This window comes from Citrus sinensis, chromosome 8, assembly GCF_022201045.2.
Source record: "Citrus sinensis cultivar Valencia sweet orange chromosome 8, DVS_A1.0, whole genome shotgun sequence".
NCBI lineage: Eukaryota > Viridiplantae > Streptophyta > Magnoliopsida > Sapindales > Rutaceae > Citrus > Citrus sinensis.
In genome coordinates this window covers 5,539,143-5,556,281 of record NC_068563.1, presented here as the reverse complement: position 1 = coordinate 5,556,281, position 17,139 = coordinate 5,539,143, and the positions used below count along the sequence as shown (strand labels likewise).

Below are 17,139 nucleotides of genomic sequence, written 5' to 3'. Positions count from 1 at the left end.
TGAAATAACTTTAACAATCTCTCCTCATACTTCGAATCTCCTTATCAAATGGTTGGGCTAAAATTATTGGTGAACCTAAACTTTAATACTAGTATTAGGTAGTCTTAACCGCAATACTTTGTTATGATTATGATAATTTAGCTGAAACTTTTCGAGTGAAAGACTTGGAAAGAAATTTCAATCCCCAGGAACTGTAGCGTTAAGTTAAATTCATTGTCTTAGACTGGTTAGCAAAGAAATGAAAATTACTCGAAAACGAATATATTGACAAGTCCAGTGATCCTCTTTGAAAAAAAAAGGTTAAAAAAAAATGTATTGACAAGTGCAGGGTTAGGTTATGATTTTACAAATAATGCTATTAGTTATTTGCAAATGATTCTGAAAGGCAAGAGTTATTTGCAAATGATTCTGAAAGGCAAGTTAAATTTTGTTCTTAAGAAAGTCTCATTAAAGTTGGTTGATTAAAAAAAGCATGGATCCGATGCTGTCCGTAAGTTGGAGCATCTCCAAACATAGCAGGTTCCTTCTTTCTTTTTTTAGTCTCTGTGAACCTTTCATTATAACTTTCCGTTACTTTTTTTTAAAGTGGCTCCAGTGGAGTGGATAGGGAGGGCCTCACCTTTCAAGGAATAATCCTGAGATGGTGGAACCCACAGTCTCCTTTTTCTATAAACACTTTCTTCATCCAATGGCTCTGGTTTTTTTTTTTTTTTTTTTTTTTGTAAGATCATACAAGGGCACCGAGTAACATCAAACTTGACCCTCAAAATTCTTTTTAATTAGCTTGGACTTGATAATCTGCCCTTGTCTTTGAATTAGGGAAACTCAATCAGGTGCTTCAGCGAATCTCAGGACCCTCATTCTTCAGCAACTGCTTACCAACATCTACAGGAGTCCCCAATGCATTCTGCATTATCTCTTTGATTTCGGATATAAGTGGAAGGTCTGTAGCTCACAGATAATTGGCATGCCCGGCACTGCCGAGTCTAATCAGTCTTTATGATTCGTCATGAATACGAAGATTCTCTCATGTCCAATGCTGGACCACAATCCATGACCATCTATCGTGAAAGTGCCACCTGTCTAAAAAAAATGAAATGAAATATATAAAAATAAAACCACTGTGTACACGAAGTTTGGCTTGAACTTTAATTGACAATGAACGAGTTGCCTGGCTTGATCGGTTAGGTCCAAGGACATCAACAACAGTGTTAGAACGGTGCGTTTACTTTCCTGTTTATCTACTGTTTATTTTATTGTAGTTAGAATGGATTGGAAAATTTAGATGGATTGAAATTAAAATAAGAATAAATTATTTTTTTCAATATGACATTAGAATGGGTAAAAATTAGAATGGGTTAGAATCCAAATAGAGAATTAGAATTAGAATAAATTATTTACTTGAGTTGTATTGTTTATTTTATTTTATAATTAAAATAAATTATCACAAATTCCTAAAATGACCTTAATTATAATTATATTAAATAGGGGTGGGCATGGGTTGGTTTGGGTTGGATTTTAAGTCAACCCAAACCAAACCATAAAAATTTGGATCCAACCCAAACCAACTCAAATATTTTTAACCCAAACCAAACCAAACCATTTGAGTTTGGTTTGGGTTTGGTTTGAATTTTATTATCAAAATAATTTTTATTTTAATAAAATTTAATTATATCAAAATTATAATAATTATTAATTGTTATTAATTATTAAATTGATATTAAAATATAAAAAATATAGTGGATAAAAATTATAAATTTTACAATAACTTAATCCTTAAATTAAAGAATACTAGAAAATCAAAATAAAGTTTAATCACAAAAATTATTATTTCTCAATAAATAAGAACGTACACTTTAATAATAAACTTTCACAAACATGACATTAACAATCTAATAATAAATTTTGCCACTTTGTTATTTATTTAATTATGCAATATTTGTTTTTATTTATCGTTTTGGTAGTTTTGCGTTATGTTGTCTACTTATATGTTTAATTTTAGGGAGATTGCCAGTTTCCCCCCTACAGTAATCAACATATATTATTTGTCCCACTTCTGCTTTTATAATGGCCAAAAACTCCTCTAATAATATAAGTTTACAATATTACCCTTATTTTCAACTACTCTTTTATTTATATTTATTCTAAATTAAATAAATCACATGAATAGAAACTAAATAAAAAATAAAGCATTAAAAATAAGAAATATTTGTTTTGATATGAACAAAAAAATTAATAATAAATTTTTTTTATACTTATTTATTTTTTGAAAATTTTCTTATAATAAATATATAAGAAAATTATTAGTCAAATGATAAAAAAAATTATTATAAGAAAACTTGATTGACAAATAAAAATTTATTATAAGATAAATAATAAAATATTTTACCTATACTTTTTACATTTAATTTTAAAATATTACAAAATATTTATTATAAGAAAATGTTCACAAAATAAATAATTACAAGAAAAAAATTTATTATTAATTTTTCTACTCATATCAAAATATATATTTCTTGTTTTAATACTTAATATGGGCATTACATTCAATTATTAACCAAAAATTAGCCGACATCTAGCATATCGGACCCAGTCCAAGCCAAGTTATTATTGATCATTAGTAGAGTCTCCTGCTCTTTCTATGATGATCTTTCCATGTGGGAGGAATTATTTTTGTAAATAAGAAAAAAAATTTATGTTATTTACAACAATATTTATTTAATTTAAATTTATTTTTACTGTTATTTTCATTTTCTAACTGTTGACAATTGATCACGCCGTAAAAAATTTAATGGTGGTCTTTCACTTATTTGTGTTAATTTATTTTGTTTTCATTTATTTCATTTGAAAATTTAAGTGTTGGGGTTTTATCTATAACCCATGGGTAAACCATACCCAAACCATAATGAAATGGTTTTCTACATAAAACCCACATCTAACCCATTTTAATGATTTACCCAACCCAAACCATTTAATTTGGTTTGAGTTTGGATAAACTCATGGGTTGTGGGTTTATGTCCACCCCTAATTATATATCTGTTCACTAAGAAAATAAAGAATAAATGATTTCAGCATTTTTATAATCACAACTATTGTAATAAAATAATAATTAGTAATTAATATAATAGAATAATAAAATGATGACAATACTATTATTATATTAACTATTACTATTATAATGATAGTTCTTGTGTTAAAATTATCATTATAATAGTAATAGTAATATTATAGTTATTTTTTATTGTAATAATTATAATTAATAATATTAACAGTAAAAATAATATTACTATTATTATCATTATAAATAATAATAATAATAAATTTTTTAAAACAATAACAATAATAATAATTGTTATTGTTATATTTTTATTATTATTTTAATTATATCTATTATTATAATTATTTTATTTAATATCTGAATGGGGTAAAAAATGATTTTTTTTGTTTTATTTAAAGGTTAATATATCAATTCATTCTTCATTTTCATTCCTTATTTCTATTTCCACAATTCGACCTCTCCTATTCCCAAATTTATGGGTCCCACTCAAAATTCATTTCTACTCCTTGATATTTTTAGTAAGTTTTGTTCTCTTCTTAAGCAAATTTTGATGCTTTTAATATGTTAAATGATTTTGGGCCTCCCTTAACTTTAAAAGTAGGATTGGCCATTTATCGGTCCGGTTCTATTCTATCCCTGAATCGTACTAAAACAAAATTATTATGTTCATTAGAATATAAACTAATACAGACCGAATTAAAATTAAAGATAAACTGAATATGGATGACAATGAGGTAGGGTGGAGGTGAGGAGACCTACCCCATTCCCCACCCCATTAAAAAATTTTACCTTCATTCCCCACCTTATTCCCCAATAAATTTAGTGGGGTGGGGATGGGGAATCCCCATGTGGAGAATAATTTCCTCATCCCCACCATATTTCCCATTTACTTATTTTATAATAGGTATAGATACATGATTTCAGTAAATTAAAAATTAGAGGCTTAAAATAAAATTATCACCATATTATAAGGTATTTAAATTCTTTTTAAAAAATCTCTAAAAGTTTGAAACAATATCTTAAAATGATATCAAAACTGAAAAATATTTGAATTGAGCAACACCTTAAAAGAGAAAAAGAAAACATAACAATGTTTTAAAGTTGAAAAAAATTATATTATAGGGTTTTCTTTTATTCATATTCTATTTATATTACATAAAAATAAAAAAATATATTAATTGACATTATAGTTGATAAAATAAAATTATTAAATAAGAATTAAAAATATATTTATATATAATGGGAATTAGGGTGGGAAGTACAAAATCAAACCCCATCCATTTAAGAATTTGAAGATTATTTTTCTCCCATTCCTCACTTTATTCTCAAAAAATTATTTAAATTTTTTTTTCATTTGGGGTAGGGTTACATGAAACCTCAAACCGAACTAACAAAAGCGAACCATTTGCCATCCCTAGAACTGAACCGAACAAAAGTAATTCAATTTGATTCCGTTCTATTCGATTCGGTTCAATATAAAAAAGAACCCAATTATAAGATTTGAGATTTTGAGCTAATATCTCGTACTTTTCACTTTATTGGAATACACATACATTCGACTGTATTAAATAGCACACTTATATACATAATAAAGTTCACGGCCTCTCTTTCTCCTCAAAGCCTCAGCTCTCTCTCAAAGCCAAAGAAAACCAACTAAAAACAGATTCCAAGCCCAACTTCCTCCCACTCTCAAAACTTTCCTAGAACCCCCATTTTCTCGAGAAATGAACAAAGAAAGTTGAACTGGGGCAAACTGCCACTTCAATCTGCAACAAACTCCAATCTGTAACAAATTTCAACTACAGAGAATGAAATACAAAGATCAGAGACATATTTGTGAAGAAACAAATATGCTCCTAAATATTATATTACAAAATGAATGCATGACCAAAAAAAGAATCAAAAGAGCACTGAGTTTTGTTAACTTTTTATGGCCAAAAAAGGTAGAGAATGTGATAGTGACTAAAAAAAATAAGTATAAAAATACAAAGAGAATCTAATCTTTCCTTTTTGAAGGAATATTAAATAATAATAGATCAATAAATTAAAAAAAATATAGCTTTTAATAATTAAAAAGATAAATCCATTGCACGTGCCTGCATCAAGTGTAAAGTATTCAGCAAATAAAATATATAAAACGAAATAATTCAATAGATATGTATATATAATGAAAAAAAATTATACGTACAAAAGAATATTCAGAATATAAGTAAAGATAGATTAAAATAAATAGATTAAAAGAAAAAGAAGAAGAAAACGAAACTCAAAGTAAAAGAAAGCTTCGAAATCCAAGGATTTTTTTGGGTAAATTTAGAGAAAAAGATACCTACACTTCTAAGGTTTGCGAAAATGGTTATAAAAGTCTTTAAGAGCCATTTTTAACCACAATACCCATTGAATGTAGTAATTAAAAATTGACCTTAAGTTTTTTTAGTTAATATATATTTAATATAAATAATATAATCTATCTAGTAAACTAATAATAACATTAAATAATTTTTAACATTTAAACTAATATTAAGATTTTGAATTATTATATTTATTTTAATAATATATTTACATTTATTATAAAGATTCTAAACAAATCTTTGGATTAAATAGATTTTAAATATCTCCCTATTAATAATATTAGAATTATTTTTTACGTAATACTCAAAATAATTTTAATTTTAATTTTAATTTTAACTTGTTTATTTTAATATTATATTCTATTTATTATTAAAAATTACTCTAATATAATAAAATAGGCCTAATAGAGTGTAAAATATTGAAATATGTTTTAAATATTAAAATTATTTTAAAATTTATATATTATTACATTTATCTTAATGTCATGTCTCTATTTATTATAAAATTTTGAAGTTAATTTTTTCCGATTTATAGAGTCAAATGGTATTATGGTGGAAAGGGGGTCTTAGTGTCCCTTATTGAAAACTTGGGGTCTTGATTAATATTTCTCCAAATGTTGGGGTGTAGGTGTTCTTTTTTGCATGAATTTAATCATAAAAATATTTACCCAAAGGAAATTAATGTTAAATTAGGTCCGATGAGCAATTTAACCAAAATGAATTGTACCGATTCTATTTGAGAATTAGTTTAGAAAATTCATCAAAGTTGATCGATCTTAGTTTAGGTTTGGTTGATTTTTCAAGGAAATGAATTAAAATCAGAAAAAGAGAATACATAGAATACCTACCAATGAACTAAACCCTATTATAAAAAAATATCGGTCAAGTCAGGTTAAAAAAATTTCAAATCTAACCCGAAAATAACCAGTCATGCATAAAAGAAATAAAGTTGAATGTCTATTCCACATAGTTCAGTTCTTATCTTTTACCTTTATTATGAATGAAAAGAATGGCTGCTGATAGTTGCCTACTTGCCTGGGTAACAATAATGAGCAACGACGAGAGGTGGGCGGTGATGATTAAAACAAATGAGAGCCAACGACCACGAAGGTTAGATGACGACTGTGAGGACGCGATGAACTGGATGAGAGGTAAAGCGACGAATCAACAATGATGGCAATATGGGTTAGGGGTGTTTTGAATCCAAATCTACTCAATTCATCTTATCTATGGAAATCTAATTCGTAAAAATTTAGATTGGTGGATTGGATTGAACTGAAATTTTAAAAATCCGCAGTCAGTCGATTGGATATGGGTTTACTTTTGTAAATCTGGAAAAGTCTGCAAATCTGCAAAAAAAAATGAAAATATTTATTTAATTAAAAGATTATCTTGTAAATATGATATTAGTACTTACTAATAAATAAATAAGTTAAAATATAGTTATATTAACACCATATTATATCTTATCTAGTAATAATATAAAATAAAAAATAATTAAATAAACAAATATAGTTTCTTAAACAATTAATTTCATGTACTAATTTAAACAAATGAGATTTTCTAGCTTTATTTAAATAATTAGTTTATTTAAATTTTATTTAATTTTGAATTTGATCGGTAGTATAATTATTTTTATAATTATTTTTTATTTAACTAGCTCGTAATTGAACAGAATTAAAAATTTTTAGTCCGCAAATTAATTCGTAAAATGATGGATTGGATATGGATTGTGTCAAATCCACATTCAGTCCGCAAACATATGGATTTGATTTGGATTAAATTTGACCCATCCATGGATTGTATTAAATTAAAAATTTATAATCCGCAAAATCGTAAATCAAATCTACATTGATGTCCAATCCACAAAAACCAATCCGCGAACACCCCTAAATTATGAGTAAAGTGAGTTAGGAGACCATGTATAAGAGAGAGTTTAGAGGATTAGGGTTTCTTTTTCATTTATATATTCTTCTTTTAATTATAAAATAATGTGAACTGAATAAGGACCGATTGGTTCTTTAAAAGAAAAATGTGAACTCAATGATTAGTTCAGTCGATTCCAAATTGAACTGAATAAGAACCAATTGGTTCGTTCATTTAGAAATCTTTCAGCTTTATCCTTTGGTTCGATTCGGTTCAATTTGACAAAAACCCAACCAAATGCCCACCTCTCCTTAAAGGTAAGTTCAATGAATAAGGCTTTAAGTTGGACTATTTGCACCCCTCCAAAATTCTTTTAGAACCCCCCTTTTCTAGTTATACCAAACTTAATGCCAAAAATGCCCTTTATTTTTAATTAAACACATTTAATTTGTGAATCTTTTAGTTTTCTATTATTTTCTCACTCCTTACTAAAAAATTTTAAGGGTGACAAACTTCTTAATAAAAATGAATGAATTAAATAAAATATCTTTAATATTATGAAGTAAAAAGTTCAAGTATGAGCCGAAAAAAGAGTTAGATAATTTTGTCAGAATGTATTTTGTTTAATATCAATAGATTATCTTAGTTATTGAAGAAAAATTTATAGGGAATTTGAGAAAAAAAATTACATGTGTGAGTTTGATAGAAGGGAAAATACAAAATTTTTCTCTCTCTTTTTTTTTAAAAAAGAGAGAAAATACAAGAGTTTGAAGTGAGATACAATAGATGTGAGATATATTAGAGTATTTTTCCTTAATGCGAGATATATTAAAGTAGAATTAGAATGGACTGAAATCAGAATGGGCAGGGATGGTAATGGAAAATGAAAATTAGAATAAGTTGTTTACTTGAACTATAGGAATCAGAATCAGAATGAGCTGTATTGCCGTAAATGTATTTATTTTATCTTGGAATCATAATCAGAATGAGTTAGATTGTAACAAATTACTAAAACGTACTTAATGAACTATTGTAATAATTAATATTTTGTGTTTTAATTATTGTGATAATTTATTAAAAAATTGTTGGTATTAATAATTATTGTTAATAATATATTAATTAATTGTAAATTTTTTATCATTAATAATAATAATTATTGTTAATAATATTTTTTAATCAAGGACAAAATGAGTATTTTTTATTTCATGTGGATCAATCGTGGGAATGAGAGATTGATTCCCACCACCCTTGGGAATCGATCTCCTATTCCCTATTCCCAAATTTGGATGGGCCCTGCGATTCTGATTCCATTTCCTACCTCCATTTTGCAAAGTAAATGTTATTAATGATTCTGATTCTAAATTCTGATTCCCTAATTTGGGAAGTCAACGCATCATAAATATGATTGTAATAGGAGAGGGGATTTAAAAAGATTTTGGATGGGTGCCAATATTCCAACTCTAAGACTTTCCCTCATTTTAAAACTTTCTACCAATCTCTTCTGCCAGTTGTGGGATAACCCAACAATCTCACCATGCACATCGGCCCTTATGTCAAAAGCATAAACATTTGCTCTTTCAATTAGACTGATGGCGAAGTTGGCTCTAATACCAGTGTTAAGTGATCTTGAGCCTCTTTCAACTCGGAAAACTAGCTCAAGAGTTGAGACTTTCTCTCACCACCAACGCTTTCCACCTAATGTGGGATAACCCCAGCATAATATAGCAGGAAAGTAAGAATTCAAAACCTTGTCTTTGTGTTTACGGTCAAAAGTATGCTCAAAAGAATTCAATTCTGATTGAATTCTTGTTCTGAATGAGAAAATTTGATTGGAATTAAGTTCCACTTGTCCTGTGATTTGCTTTTGCTTCCATTTAAATTTCACCCCATCAAAGAAATCTACAATTTCCTGATTTTTTGTCATCGAAATAGACATCTTAGTCTCTTTCTCCGGCATGCTCACTTCAAAAACTATGGTAGATGGAGAGATTTTGGTGCCTAAATAGATGTCAGCCGCCTTGTAGATTTTGTTGATTGCCAATCCATCAAATTCACGAATGATCAAAGTTATTTGAGAGGACAAAGACTTGAAGAGGCTTTTTGTACGATCCAAGATATAATTTGAAGTTTGAAGGGTAGCAAATCCAGTGATATGGACAGAATTACTATTGCTGAGCAACGGCAGAACCTGCATTGGTTGCAATTGCTTGTGCAGAGGGCGCATCGATGCTAGAACCTAATTTGATTGAATGAAACTAGAAAAGAATTTCTAAACTTCTAACATTACCATCCTATTTACAATAGACTAGTTCCCCAAAATTCAAGGAAATTAACGTATAGTGAAAGACCTCTTTCCAAAATTAGAACTCTGTGGTAAAAGTCTACTTTCCCAATTTAAAACGGATTAAAGTCATAGAATAAAACTGAATTTGACACAAATAAGTCAGCAAACTAAAATGGAACAAATTTGAAAAGTCGATGAATTTGTTTCCAAATATTCAATTATGTGACTACTTACATATTTTTTGTCAAAATGTGTTAGTAATATACTTATTTTCTTTTATACTTTTAATGAAGGAATTTTCCGTATAAAAGAACCAGAACTTGTTCAAAACATTCATGCTTTAACCATGAAAATGAAGCTCTATATTGCAACAATAATTATCACCTTTTATGTTCTCACATCATACTATTTCCTTTCAATTCAAATCATATAAAACTTTCCTCTGCATCTTTACTTAACCCCTTAATTCTCTTTAGTTAACTAGCTTGGCTTTCACAGCCTTCTATCAATTTTGCATTAAGGAACTGAAGCAGGCCTTTGAGTGCAATCTCCGGATCTTCATTCTTCAGCAACTGCTCACCAACGTCTGCAGGAGTCACCCGTACATTCTGCATTATCTCTTTGATTTCATATATAAGGGGATGGTCTGTTATTCCCAGATAATTGGCAGCCAGTGTATCAAAACCACAAGGAGTGCAGTAGGACATGTAAATGTGCACATCCATGCGGCCAGGGCGCAGCACTGCTGGGTCCAATCTGTCTTTGTGATTTGTGGTGAACACGATAATCCTTTCATCTCCGCAACTTGACCACAAACCATCTAAAAAGTTAAGCAATCCGGAAAGTGTCACCTGAATAACAAATGAAACAAAAAAGAATAAGGCACAGGGATTTTTAGAGAAAGAAATCTTTTTGTTATCATAAGCTGTTGGTTGTACCTGCATTGGTCTAAGTGGTTTAAGAACATTCACTGTTGTAGGCTGAGCTTGTCGATCTTCTAACTCAAGGCTGCAGTCAATATCTTCAACAACAAGTATTGATCGGTTACCTGTACTAAGCAAAACTCTCCTTAGCTCAGAGTTGGAATGGACAGCAGAGAGTTCCAAGTCATAAATGTCAAAATTAAGATAATTTGACATTGCAGCAATCAAGCTTGATTTCCCAGTTCCAGGAGGGCCATACAGCAAGTATCCACGTTTCCAAGCCTTTCCTACTCTTCGGTAATAGTCTTTTCTTTTGACAAACCTTTCAAGATCCTCTATTATCATTTTCTTCAGCTCTGCCTCCATGGCTAATGTATCAAGTGTAGCTGGATGATTGAAGGTAATCCAGTGCCAAGAATCCAGTCCAAATCTACGAGCATGATCTCGATTTAAGGAGTACAGCTTCAAAGTTTTATTCTCTTCTTGTGCAGACTTTGATTTCCTTAATATATAAGGGAAGTAAGAATTGAGAACCTTATCTTTGTGTTGCTTATGAAAAGTGAGGTTGAAATATCGGATTTCAGATTGCATCTTTGTAGATTGGCCGGTGTTACAGAGCATGGTCAGAGCTGTGAGGATGAGCACACTTGATAACTTGATAGCTGACGTGTAAAAGATTCAGTTAGCTGAGTCAGCTACTTTGTTAACCAATTGGTTTAGCGTGTATAGAATATAAAACAGATTTAGTTTACTTTGTAACTGAGTATAAATAAAGAGCTGTAAGCACGATTGTGTGGTTGAGTTTTATTCAATAAATTCTAGATTCTTCTTCGTCATTTTTCTTCACTTTCTCATCGTTTTCCTTACTCTCCAAACATATAATTACAGATTCTTTCATGGTATCAGAGCAAACAATGATGAGCTCGAATCAAACCTCTGGATCTTATAGTTTTGTTACTCCTGTGAAACTCGACCAAAATAACTTCATTGTTTGGAGAACTCAGATTTTAACAACAATTAAAGGTAACGGCTTGGAGAGCTTCATCAATGGTGATCGAGCCTGTCCAGAGCAATTTCTTCCATCAGCTGTCACTGGAGCTATTGATTCAACAAGATCAGAGATCGAGAAATTAATCCAGAGTTTTTTGCTTGGGTGAAGACTGATCAGTTGATTCTGAGTTGGATGATGTCATCCATTCAACAAAATTTGCTGGCAACGGTGATTCATTGCTCTACTACTAAAGAGCTTCTGGACACACTTACTAGTATGTTTATCTCACAATCTCAGGCTAGAATAATGCCTCTTAAAATGCAGATTCAAACACTTAAAAAAGGCTCAATGTCAATGATTGATTATTTTGCTAAAATGAAAAGGTTATCTGATAGCTTAGCTCTGGCTGGAAAACCTGTTGAATTGAGTGATTTTGTTCAATATGTTTTGACTGGATTGGATTCCTCAGATTATGAGTCTCTTGTTACGAGTGTCTTAGCTAGAGGTGACAAGATTAATCTTGATGAGTTTTACTCTTTACTGTTAAGTCATGAGAATAGAGTTGAGCAGAAGAGAGGCAAAATTGCTAGTGATGTTACTCATAATTTGTCAGCTAATATGGCACAAAAACAGTTTAATTCTGGAAAAAATGCTGGTGGTAATCCAAGATATAATAATAATGGAACTTATGGTGGAGGTGTCTATGGAAATTTTGCTAATGGAAATGGTATGGGACAATCTGGTGATGGTAATTCAACTATTGTTTGTCAAATCTGTTTTGTACCGGGTCATGGAGCTCACAAGTGCAAGAATAGGTACAATTCTGCTTTTGTACCTTCAAGGAATCAAGCAAGAGGAAATTTTAATGGCAATTTTAGGGCTGGTCAAAGGAATTTTGGAAGGGGATTTGGAAATTCAGGTGGTAGATTTTTTAATGGTGCTTATGGCAGAGGGTTTAATTCTCAATTTGGCAATGTCTTTACTAATCATAATGCTGGAAATTTCAATTTGCCAAGAGGTCCAGGATATCAAAGCTATGTGATGTGCTCAGATCCAGCTGCTTTTTATGTTACTCAACCTAGTAGCTCCACTGGTGCAAGTTCTTCTGCTTCTGGTTTTGGTTTTACTGGAGATTACAGCGGCTGCTCTCCTTCTGCACCCACAGTTCCTACTCCTGAGATGGTTGAAGATCCCACCTGGTACATTGACAGTGGTGCAACTAATCATATCACCAATGATGCAGGTAAACTTCTTGAACCAAAATCTTATAGTGGAAGTGAAAAGTTGCTTGTTGGTAATGGTTCTTCTCTGCATATTAAACAAGTTGGATCAGTATTGCTAGACACAACTACATCTGAACCTTTGTTGCTGAGTCATGTTCTTTATGTTCCTCAAATAACCAAAAATTTACTTAGTGTCTCGAAACTTCTAGCTGATAATAATGCTACTATTGAATTTCTTGAAAATTGTTGTTTTGTTAAGGCCAGGAGTTCAGGGACCATCTTGCTTAAAGGAATTGCAAAAGGAGGATTGTATCAAGTCCAGATTGCATCCCAATCTTCTGATGATAGCCCAGTTTTATTTTGTCAATCTTCTGTCAATCACTTTGAATCTATGTTTGCTTATTTTCCTTCTTTGTCTTGTAATGGTTCTGTTGTCCAGAATAATCCTTCCCTTGTCAGTAATAACTCATGTAAGTCAGCCCTGATAGCTAATACAAGCACTGCTGACATCAATTTGCTTCACAAAAGGCTAGGACATCCGGCTTTTCATACTCTCAAAAATGTATTGAAGGATTGTACTGACTTTTCCTTGAATAAAATCAAACACTTGAGTTTCTGTAATGCCTGTCAGTTTGGTAAAAGTCATCTGTTACACTTTGATTCTGTTCCAACAAAAACAGTAGAGCCTCTTCAACTCTTATATGCTGATCTTTGGGGTCCTTCTCATGTTACTTCAACTCAGGGTTATTCCTATTATTTGTCCATTCTAGATGATTTCAGTAGGTTTACATGGATCTTTCCCTTGACTGCTAAATCTGATGCTCTTCAAGTGTTCATAAACTTCAAAAACTTCATTGAAAAACACTTGCATAGGCATATCAAAACTGTCCAGACAGATTGGGGAGGAGAATTTAGAAGTTTCTCCATATATCTTGATCAATTTGGTATTCAATTCTGACATCCTTGTCCTCATATTCATCATCAAAATGGTAGAATAGAAAGAAAACATAGGCACATTGTGGATATTGGCCTCACTTTGTTAGCCCAAGCGAGTTTGCCACTAAAATTCTGGTGGAATGCTTTTCACACAGCTGTGTTTCTCATCAATAGATTGCCTACACCAACCTTGAATAATATTTCACCTTATCAAAAAATCTTTCATAAAAAACCAGATTACAATTTTCTCAGAACCTTTGGTTGTGCTTGTTATCCTTACCTCAGGCCATATAATAGGCACAAACTTGAGTTTAGATCAGGTAGATGTGTCTTCATTGGGTACAGCTCTCAACATAAAGGGTACCAATGTCTTCATTCTTCTGGTAGGGTGTACATCTCCAATCATGTCATCTTTGATGAAAACTCCTTTCCATATGTGCCTGGCTCAGACTTTTCTTCTGTTACACAATCATGTAATTCAAATGATACAGTTTCCCATTCGTCCACTATCTCTACTCCTATCTTTACTCATTTTCCAGCACTGCAATCTCCTCTGCAATCCTCTTCAGCAAGTGGTTCCTCCGAGTTTTCAACAACAATTCCCAGCCAGGTAAATTCCCCTTATTCTTCTTCTCATACACCACAAATGTCTGATATTCAACCTTTAAATGATACTCAATCACTACCACATATAATACCTGCTGCACCACCAATAGGACATTCTATGATCACCAGATCTAAAGCTGGCATTTTTAAGCCAAAGTCTTATCTTGCTGCTCTTTTAGCCACACCCTCAGAACCTACCTCTGTTTCCCAAGCAATCACTGATCCAAAATGGTTTCAAGCAATGCATGAGTATCAAGCACTTCAAAACAATCATACCTGGGTTTTAGTACAACCATCAACACCTGTCAAAGTAATTGGCAGCAAGTGGGTTTTCAGAATTAAATATAACTCAGATGGAACCATTTCTAGATACAAAGCAAGACTTGTGGCAAAAGGTTTCCATCAGACACATGGAATAGATTATACTGAAACCTATAGTCCAGTTGTGAAAGCTTCCACAGTTAGAATAGTTTTGAGTTTAGCTGTCATGAACAAATGGATCCTTAGACAGGTAGATGTAAACAATGCATTCTTGAATGATTTTTTGGTTGAAGATGTGTATATGGTCCAGCCTGAAGGATTTGTTGATCCTACAAAGCCTACTCATGTATGCAAACTCAAGAAGGCCATCTATGGATTAAAGCAAGCCCCCCGAGCATGGTTTGACAGATTCAAGAATGCTATGGTAGATCAGTGGGGTTTTCTAAACTCTAAGTCTGACAGCTCTCTCTTCTATAAGTGGGAAAATAATCATATCTTACTTGTCTTAGTATATGTTGATGACATAATTGTTACTGGATCTAACTACCAACTGGTGCAGCAAGTAATTCATAATATGCAGACTACTTTTGCCTTAAAGGATTTGGGGGAGTTAAACTATTTTCTTGGGATTGAAGTCTCTAAGACAGCAGCTGGAGTTCATCTATCTCAAGCCAAATATATAGCTGATCTCTTAGCAAAACATGATATGGCAAGTTGCAGTCCAGTTCCTACTCCTATGTCCACAGGGCATCATCTCACAAAAAGTTCAGGCTCACCTATTTCTAATGCATCTCAGTACAGAAGTATAATTGGGGCCTTGCAGTATGTGACTCTAACAAGACCTGAGATAGCATTCTCAGTTAACAAACTAAGCCAATTTCTATCCTTACCAATGACAGAACATTGGGAAGCATGTAAACGACTTTTGAGGTATTTGAAGGGATCCATTCATTTTGGCTTGCATTTTTATCATTGTGGAACTTTACAAGTGAACTGTTATAGTGATTCTGATTGGGCATGTGACAAAGATGATAGAAAATCAGTAGCTGGGTATGCAGTGTATCTTGGTTCGAATGTAGTTTCATGGTGTTCTAAGAAACAACAAGTGGTTTCAAGGTCCAGTACTGAAGCTGAGTACAGAGCCTTAGCTCAAGCTACATCTGAAGTTGTTTGGATTGAAAATCTGCTTAGTGAGTTGAAAATCAAACTTGTTACAGAACCTATTATGTGGTGTGATAATCAAGGTGCCATAGCTTTGGCTTACAATCCAGTTTATCATGCTAAAACTAAGCATGTTGAATTGGACATTCACTTTATCAGGGAGAAAATAGCGGCCAAAAAGATTGAAGTGCAATTTGTTCCAAGTGAGGATCAAACTGCAGATATACTTACCAAGCCACTAACTTTTGACCGCTTCCATTATCTTCGCAGCAAGCTAAATGTCCATCCTGGACAGTTTAGCTTGAGAGGGGATGTTACAGAGCATGGTCAGAGCTGTGAGGATGAGCACACTTGATAACTTGATAGCTGACGTGTAAAAGATTCAGTTAGCTGAGTCAGCTACTTTGTTAACCAATTGGTTTAGCGTGTATAGAATATAAAACAGATTTAGTTTACTTTGTAACTGAGTATAAATAAAGAGCTGTAAGCACGATTGTGTGGTTGAGTTTTATTCAATAAATTCTAGATTCTTCTTCGTCATTTTTCTTCACTTTCTCATCGTTTTTCTTACTCTCCAAACATATAATTACAGATTCTTTCAGCCGGTGTATAAGACATATTGCGTGGATTCTACTTGTCTTGTGACCTGCTTCCATTTGAGCTTCACTCCATCAAAGTGATCTACGATCTCTTGGTTTTTCGCCATTGAAATGGACATTTTAGTCTCTTTCTCAGGCATGCTTACTCTAAACATTTTGGTAGAGGGGGAGATTTTGTTGCCTAAGTAGATATCAGCAGCCCTATAGATTTGGTTGCTAGCCAGCCCATCGAATTGATCAATGATTAAGGTTATCTCAGAGGAAAAAGATTCGAAAAGCCCTCTTATATTCATCAGGACAAACAGCTTAAGTTCATGGGGTACCAATTCTCGGGCTATGGACCGAATGACCATGGCTGAAGCAGCAACAGAAGCTGCAGTTGATACAATTGTTTTGGCAGAAGGCATTTTGGTATTAGAAAATTTCTCAAGGTTCGATGCAATTGTTCTGGCAGAAAGCATGTTGGTAAGGGAACTGAAGTAAAATTTGATATTGGGCGACTTCTTGTTTCACCTTAAAATTGATCTGTTCCAAGGTCTTGAATAGTCACTTTCGTGGAACCTGAATGGAAAAACAAGATTCTTGTGCTTTAGTTGGATGTTTTCTTCCTTCTTCCGAAAAGCTTGTTTTGTCCTTGTCTATTTGGCCTCTTGAAATTGTTTCCATCAGAACAATCTGTGTGGATACACTTGGCATACCTCCATCTTGTGTGCAAACTGCCAAATGTAATTTGTCATGAAGCAAAATAAATCAGAAACAGATCATTTCAAATTCATTTCTGCTTAACTTTCAAATTGTTATTCTTTTTTCTCTGAAAAGAGGTGAGACCCAATTTTTTTAATTCAGGAAAATGACCTAATTCTCAAGCTTGGCAAACTCTCAG

At 31.9% G+C, this 17,139-nt stretch overlaps 2 protein-coding genes across 2 annotated transcripts; both read right to left on the bottom strand.

The window, feature by feature from the left end:
- Window positions 1–9,895: 9,895 nt before the first annotated feature.
- Window positions 9,896–11,100, bottom strand: LOC102608458 (protein HYPER-SENSITIVITY-RELATED 4-like). Its single transcript, XM_052432418.1, has 2 exons — window positions 10,495–11,100; window positions 9,896–10,407 (listed from the first exon to the last, which is right to left on the bottom strand). Exons 1-2 carry the CDS (start codon window positions 11,098–11,100, stop codon window positions 10,033–10,035), a joined length of 981 nt encoding a protein of 326 aa, XP_052288378.1. The 3' UTR covers window positions 9,896–10,032.
- A 5,151-nt stretch (window positions 11,101–16,251) lies between these two features.
- Window positions 16,252–17,011, bottom strand: LOC127899186 (protein HYPER-SENSITIVITY-RELATED 4-like). Its single transcript, XM_052432419.1, has one exon. It carries the CDS (start codon window positions 16,715–16,717, stop codon window positions 16,256–16,258), a length of 462 nt encoding a protein of 153 aa, XP_052288379.1. The 5' UTR covers window positions 16,718–17,011; the 3' UTR covers window positions 16,252–16,255.
- Window positions 17,012–17,139: the final 128 nt, after the last annotated feature.